We start from the raw sequence: 7,747 nt of genomic DNA, 5'->3' as shown, positions 1-7,747 counted from the left end.
CCTAATAGACTCAGCAAAGGGTTCAATACTGCAAACAAACATTACAGGGGAGAGAGGACAGCCCTGTCTGACTCCAGATTGGATCGGGAAACTTTCTGATTCCCACCCATTGATTGAGACTGCACTGCTGATGTTTGTGTAGAGTAGTTTGACCCAATTGCAGATCCCCTCCCCAAACCCCATTTTGGAATGCACATCCATCATGTAAGTGTGCGATATCCTGTCAAAAGCCTTCTCCTGGTCCAGGCTGATGAGGCAGGTGTCCACCCTGCTGTCCCGTACATAGGTGATCATATCCCTGAGTAGCGCAATGCTATCAGAGATTGTCCTGCCTGGTATAGTATAGGTCTGATCAGGGTGAATCACCAACTCCAGAGCTATGACTTTTGACAGAATCTTGTTGTCAGCATTAAGCAGTGAAATGGGCCACCAATTTCTTATTTCTGTCCTCTCCCCCTTCTGCTTGTCGATGAGGGTGATGATGCCTTTCCTCATGGATTCTAACATACTGTCAGCCTGGAGCATACTCTTGTTTACTGCCAGACATGTTGATTCTTGCCTCAAATCAGTGCACAATAAAAGAGACTGATTCCGTCAGGCTCCTTTTTATACAGGCCACCCGGACCTGGCTGAGAAAGGTAGAGTGAGAGCAGGGAGGGGAGGAGACAAGAGTGAAGATTAAACAGAGAGCTAGATGGAGGAGACACCCAGAGTGACAGACAGAGAGAGAACGGCCCCTCATCTTTCAGCTCCACCTCCAGTTTCCTCCGGGCTGCCAATTTCAAACCCTTTATTAACAGTAGAACCGAAACCCAGCTCTCCACACAAACCCTTCCAGACTCGGTCTTCATAGTCAAGGCTTTCCAGAAAGCCGGAGCTTTTAAATATGGTCCCGATGCAATTAACACTCAGTAATATTCCCACCTAAACACAGTCCATTCGATAACAAAAAACCTCCTCAGTAACATCACCATTTCCACACACATCCGCTTCCAGCAGTTTACAGCACCCTACTGCAGCTGTTTGGGGAATCTCCTGTGTTAAGATTGGAGTTGGAAAGCGGCCTTTACCCGGCAGTGTTATTGTCTCACACTGAATCTGCCAGACATCCTGTTCTCTTTATTGCGAGAGAGAAAGCACGGATTTAGGAAATGTTCATTTGAAATGATCTCTATTGAGAACGAGCCCGGCCGTGGGACAGGTATTCCAGTGCAAAGAGCTGTCCATGACCGAGTGTTGCAGACTGGCACATTGCAACGTCCAAGACTATGTGCTGTGGGACGGCATTAAAGCTTGGGGAAGCCACCATGGAGACTCAATGGGGAAAGGCTGCAGTCTGAGGCCCTAGTAGGCCATAGTACAGTGAGGGGCTGGAACCCGTGTAAAACCCCTCGGGCTGTTTGCACCAGAGAATGTTTGATGTGTAATGTAAATACTGTAAATATAACCTGTGCAGGCAGGGATTGTGAGATACATCATGTACATTATTGAATGAAACTGATCTGTATTGTACCTTATGTAATATTAAAATTGAACTGCTTTGCAATGTAATTGCACAAATTATACGAATAAAATACATATTCTGCAAAAGAGAGCAGCTTTCCTGTCAACACACACCTTGTCTCAGGGCACAACTTTCCTGTGATCTTGTCATACCCAACTTTGCTCTATATCTTCTGACACACACACTTTACAGTCTGTCATTTCCAAAAACAAGCATTCTAAAATCAAAAGATCTTTTGTTTATTTCTCCTTTCTTTTCATTTCTCCTCTATTCTTCTCAATCATTCCCTTCAACAGTCCTATTCAGATCAAGGTGGAATGTGAATAGTGTCACAACTCACCTGACACTATTATTACCCTTCTTTTCTCTTGTCTCATTCAATGGGAAAGTTTTATTCACCAGTCTGTTGCTGTTTTACACTCTTGCCATACCATCTGGTATTGCATCCATCTGAATTCTGTGCTTTCATGGCCTTACATATCTTTTCCTCTTCTGGATGATTTGTTTGCTTCAGTTCCATTCAACCAGGCTGGACCACAGGGAAGCTTAGAACCTTTGCCTTGGACGGGTCCACGTTGATCCATTACATTCAGAATCACCTCCTTGAAATAACTCCATAGTACAACTACAGTAACCACACAGCATCTGCTTCAAACACTCCTCCACATTTTATCTGTTCTGACCGTCAACACCTCCAGCTCTTTTGTTTAAGTGGAACCCATCAGGTGTGTATAGGCTCCTTCTATTCTGAAAGCTGTAGCACTGGTTCAGGGAATTCAGCCCTGTTTCTCTACTCGAAAGGATCAGCCATGCTTGATCTGCCTCGTATTTTGCTTTTATTGCAACGTTACAAGACCTCCAATCCTCTGGCACCACACCTGTATCCAGTGAGGGATTGGAAAATGATGGTCTGACCTTCCAATATTTCTTAAAAGCAAAATACTGCGGATGCTGGAAATCTGAAACAAAAACAAGAAATGCCAGATTCACTCAGCAGGTCTGGCAGCATCTGTGGAAAGAGAAGCAGAGTTAACGTTTCGGGTCAGTGACCCTTCTTCGGAACTTCGGAGTTCCGAAGAAGGGTCACTGACCCGAAACGTTAGCTCTGCTTCTCTTTCCACAGATGCTGCCAGACCTGCTGAGTGAATCCGGCATTTCTTGTTTTTGTTCCACTATTTCTTCCCTGGCTTCTTTCAACAGCCTGGGGTACATTTCATCTGGTCCTGATGATTTATCCACATTCAAGGATGCTCATCCCATTAAGACTTCCTCTCTCCTTAAGTTATCACGTCCAATACTTCACACTCCTCCTCCTTAATAACAATATCTGCATCACCCTCTCATTCGGGAAAACAGTAAAGTATTCATTAAAGATATTGGCAACATCTTCCACCCCGATACAAAGGTTACATTTTTGATATTTTATGTGCCCTGCTGTTTGTTCAGTTGCCTCTCACTCTAATGTTTTAATGCAACATCTTTGGGTCCATTGTTATTTTGTTTGTCCATGTTCTTCCCTGCTTTTTCTTTGCTTTTTGCCGCTGCTCCCAAACGCCTCCAGTTCAGTCAAAACACAACTTGTCGGAAGTGGGATTCGAACCCACTCCTCCATTGGAAACTGCGACCTGAACTCAGCGCCTCACACCGCTCGGCCATCCTCACTGCCTGCGATGCACTATCAATGCTAAGGAAATTATTCATTCTTTGTGAAAGTATTTGTGAGATTGTGGAAATGTCTGGAAGAGGAAAGACCGGCGGGAAAGCTCGGGCCAAGGCCAAGTCTCACTCCTCCCGGGCTGGACTGCAGTTCCCGGTGGGCCGTGTTCACAGGCTACTGAGAAAGGGTAACTATGCTGAGCGTGTGGGTGCCGGAGCCCCGGTCGATCTGGCTGCTGTGCTCGAGTATCTGACCGCTGAAATCCTCGAGCTGGCCGGTAACGCGGCCCGGGACAACAAGAAGACCCGCATCATCCCCAGACACCTGCAGCTGGCCGTCTGCAACGACGAGGAGCTCAACAAGCTGCTGGGAGGAGTGACCATCGCTCAGGGCGGGGTGCTGCCTAATATCCAGGCCGTGCTGCTGCCCAAGAAAACCAGCACTCAAGAGCTCCCAGAAAAAGTAAAGCGGCCAAAATGTCATCTAATAAACCAAAGGCTCTTTTCAGAGCCACTCACAGTCTCTGTGAAAGGGCTGGTTACTGTCAGGAGGGAGTCAGAGATGGAGTTATTGGAACAGTGGATTGACCTGTTTCACATCTGTCCAGGTGTCTTTTCAGTTCCCTCTCTGGATTTCGCTCTGTTTCTCTGCTCACACATCTCCCCTTCTAGTTAAGTGAAGAACTGAACTACAGGGTGTCAGAATCAACAATTTAATAAATCCCGCTGCCTTCGATTTGATAAATCCCGAGATTATCCCGGCACATTAACGGGAACTGGTTCGGAGCTGATGAATTAATTTAATAATGGAAGTGTCCGGGTTAATTCTCTGTTTTTCATTTGGACAGTTTGAATTGTGGTTTTTTTTTTCTCTCTGGTGATCTGAGCGCCGCTTCTCAATGAGAATCTGCTCCCGGAACAGAGTAAATGCAGGAAGGAAGAGGCCATTCTCGGGCTGTGTGTTTCTCTCCTAACCTGATCTGTTTAGACAGCACTGTTCCCAGAGGACGGAATCAGTGCGAGTTGTGCACCCACAGGAGCTGAGTCCTTTGCAGCGCTTTAATATGTACCTTCTCCCCGGCCCTCCCTTTTCTCCGGACACAGAGCTGTCTGTTTCCCCCGGCGGCGGGATGGAGTCGGGGATTCTCTCCCCGCAGTGTCAGGGTCTGCAACCCCGGAGAACTGGCGGTTTCAGTCAGAGTGACCGAGCTGCCTTACAGATCCTGTGTACTAATCTCCAATGGATTCAAATATTAGCGAACTCATTGGGTGATGTTTGTAAATAACCCTCATGTGAACGGACCCGGCTCCATTAATGCCTTCCAAATAAAACTGGGATCCATTTCTTTTCCCCAAATGCCAGCTAACGGATCCCAGGAACGGGGTTGAGATTGTGCTGAGCAGCAATGAGTCTCCGGTAATGCTGCTTTCTAAATTCCAGATCAGCTCTCAGTCCGACAGGCCTTTTGGGAAAGTGATGTGACAAAACAGAAAGCATGTGGCCGCCCCTCCAATCTAATGGGTTTGATGATGAACAGAAATGGCAGCTCTTTCCTTTGCTGATTTGGTGGCTCTGAAAAGAGCCCTTGTTACACTTGTTACTGAATCTGGGTTTTAGGTGCGTTCCCCGCGGATGCGGCGGGCCAGCTGGATGTCTGTGGCCATGATGGACCGGGATCATTCTGGTGAATCTGCTCATTTTCCGGCAGAAGCATCAGTCGCTGTTTGAACTGTTTAAAGTCAGGGGTGTATTAGCAGCCAGAAAGTGAAGGGCAGTTCATTGCTCCCTGCAGCATTATCCGCCTCTTTCAGGAGAAAAGATCAGAAACCGCTCGTTTCTGTCAGTCCCCGAGAAGCCTGTGAGAAGCGGTTAGTCGCTAATTTGTTCCTTTTACAGAGTGGAAGCTGATATTTGTCCCGTTTTAAATTGCTGAACCGGACCTTCCTCCCGCCGCTTTCTTTCTTTTGGGCCTCCTTATCTCGAGAGACAATGGATACGCGCCTGGAGGTGGTCAGTGGTTTGTGAAGCAGCGCCTGGAGTGGCTACAAAGGCCAATTCTGGAGTGACAGGCTCTTCCACAGGTGCTGCAGAGAAATTTGTTTGTTGGGGCTGTTGCACAGTTGGCTCTCCCCTTGCGCCTCTGTCTTTTTTCCTGCCAACTACTAAGTCTCTTCGACTCGCCACAATTTAGCCCTGTCTTTATGGCTGCCCGCCAGCTCTGGCGAATGCTGGCAACTGACTCCCACGACTTGTGATCAATGTCACACGATTTCATGTCGCGTTTGCAGACGTCTTTATAACGGAGACATGGACGGCCGGTGGGTCTGATACCAGTGGCGAGCTCGCTGTACAATGTGTCTTTGGGGATCCTGCCATCTTCCATGCGGCTCACATCGCCAAGCCATCTCAAGCGCCGCTGACTCAGTAGTGTGTATAAGCTGGGGGTGTTGGCCGCTTCAAGGACTTCTGTGTTGGAGATATAGTCCTGCCACCTGATGCCAAGTATTCTCCGAAGGCAGCGAAGATGGAATGAATTGAGACGTCGCTCTTGGCTGGCATACGTTGTCCAGGCCTCGCTGCCGTAGAGCAAGGTACTGAGGACACAGGCCTGATACACTCGGACTTTTGTGTTCCGTGTCAGTGCGCCATTTTCCCACACTCTCTTGGCCAGTCTGGACATAGCAGTGGAAGCCTTACCCATGCGCTTGTTGATTTCTGCATCTAGAGACAGGTTACTGGTGATAGTTGAGCCTAGGTAGGTGAACTCTTGAACCACTTCCAGAGCGTGGTCGCCAATATTGATGGATGGAGCATTTCTGACATCCTGCCCCATGATGTTCGTTTTCTTGAGGCTGATGGTTAGGCCAAATTCATTGCAGGCAGACGCAAACCTGTCGATGAGACTCTGCAGGCATTCTTCAGTGTGAGATGTTAAAGCAGCATCGTCAGCAAAGAGGAGTTCTCTGATGAGGACTTTCCGTACTTTGGACTTCGCTCTTAGACGGGCAAGGTTGAACAACCTGCCCCCTGATCTTGTGTGGAGGAAAATTCCTTCTTCAGAGGATTTGAACGCATGTGAAAGCAGCAGGGAGAAGAAAATCCCAAAAAGTGTGGGTGCGAGAACACAGCCCTGTTTCACACCACTCAGGATAGGAAAGGGCTCTGATGAGGAGCCACCATGTTGAATTGTGCCTTTCATATTGTCATGGAATGAGGTGATGATACTTAGTAACTTTGGTGGACATCCGATCTTTTCTAGTAGTCTGAAGAGACCACGTCTGCTGACGAGGTCAAAGGCTTTGGTGAGATCAATGAAAGCAATGTAGAGGGGCATCTGTTGTTCACGGCATTTCTCCTGTATCTGACGAAGGGAGAACAGCATGTCAATAGTCGATCTCTCTGCACGAAAGCCACACTGTGCCTCAGGGTAGACGCGCTCGGCCAGCTTCTGGAGCCTGTTCAGAGCGACTCGAGCAAAGACTTTCCCCACTATGCTGAGCAGGGAGATTCCACGGTAGTTGTTGCAGTCACCGCGGTCACCTTTGTTTTTATAGAGGGTGATGATGTTGGCATCGCGCATGTCCTGGGGTACTGCTCCCTCGTCCCAGCACAGGCATAGCAGTTCATGTAGTGCTGAGAGTATAGCAGGCTTGGCACTCTTGATTATTTCAGGGGTAATGCTGTCCTTCCCAGGGGCTTTTCCGCTGGCTAGGGAATCAATGGCATCACTGAGTTCCGATTTGGTTGGCTGTATGTCCAGCTCATCCATGACTGGTTGAGGCTGGGCTGCATTGAGGGCAGTCTCAGTGACAGCATTCTCCCTGGAGTACAGTTCTAGGTAGTGCTCAACCCAGCGGTCCATCTGTTTGCGTTGGTCAGTGATTATGTCCCCCGATTTAGATTTGAGGGGGGGTGATCTTCTTGATGGTTGGCCCAAGAGCTCTCTTCATGCCATCATACATTCCTCTGATGTTTCCGGTGTCTGAGGCCAGCTGAATATGGCTGCATAGGTGTAGCCAGTAGTCGTTTGCGCAACGCCTAGCTGTTCTTTGTGCAGTACTTCTGGCTGCTTTAAGTGCTGCGGATGTTAAATCACTGGGGGCTTTCTTGTAGTTCAAAAGTGCAATGCGCTTAGCGGCTATGACAGGTTCCAGCTCTTCATTATGAGATTGAAACCAGTCTGCATTTCTCTTCGCACTTTTGCCGTAGGTGGTCAAAGCTGACTCATAGATGGCGTCTCTGATGTGGGCCCACTTGGTCTCAGCATCCCCTGTGGGAGTGTTTTGAAGGGCTGTTACAAGTGAATTTAGAAATTTTTGTAACAGCTGTGGGTGAGAAATTCTGCTCGTGTTGATGCGCGGGTGGCCCTTCTGCTTGGAATGATGCAACTTCTTTGGTCTGAGTCTAACCTTGCTGCACACCAGGGAGTGGTCGGTGTCGCAGTCCGCACTGTGGAAGCTGCGTGTGATTTGAACACTGTTTAAGGCGGCTCGCCTTGTGACAATGAGGTCTAGCTGGTGCCAACGACGTGATCTTGGGTGCCTCCATGAAACCTGGTGACAGGGTTTAGTGTGAAAGAACGAGTT

General features: G+C 48.3%; 1 protein-coding gene across 1 annotated transcript; it reads left to right on the top strand.

Moving 5' to 3' along the window:
• Positions 1–3,236: 3,236 nt before the first annotated feature.
• On the top strand, positions 3,237–3,593 carry LOC137359680 (histone H2A-like; the record flags this gene model as incomplete). The annotated part of the gene is made up of 1 exon (XM_068025461.1): positions 3,237–3,593. A coding segment is annotated over exon 1 (357 nt), but the record flags the coding sequence as incomplete, so codon positions are not given.
• Positions 3,594–7,747: the final 4,154 nt, after the last annotated feature.

The sequence above is a fragment of the Heterodontus francisci genome, unplaced genomic scaffold (assembly GCF_036365525.1).
Source record: "Heterodontus francisci isolate sHetFra1 unplaced genomic scaffold, sHetFra1.hap1 HAP1_SCAFFOLD_121, whole genome shotgun sequence".
NCBI classification, from domain to species: Eukaryota; Metazoa; Chordata; class Chondrichthyes; order Heterodontiformes; family Heterodontidae; genus Heterodontus; species Heterodontus francisci.
This window is presented reverse-complemented; position numbering and strand designations above follow the sequence as displayed.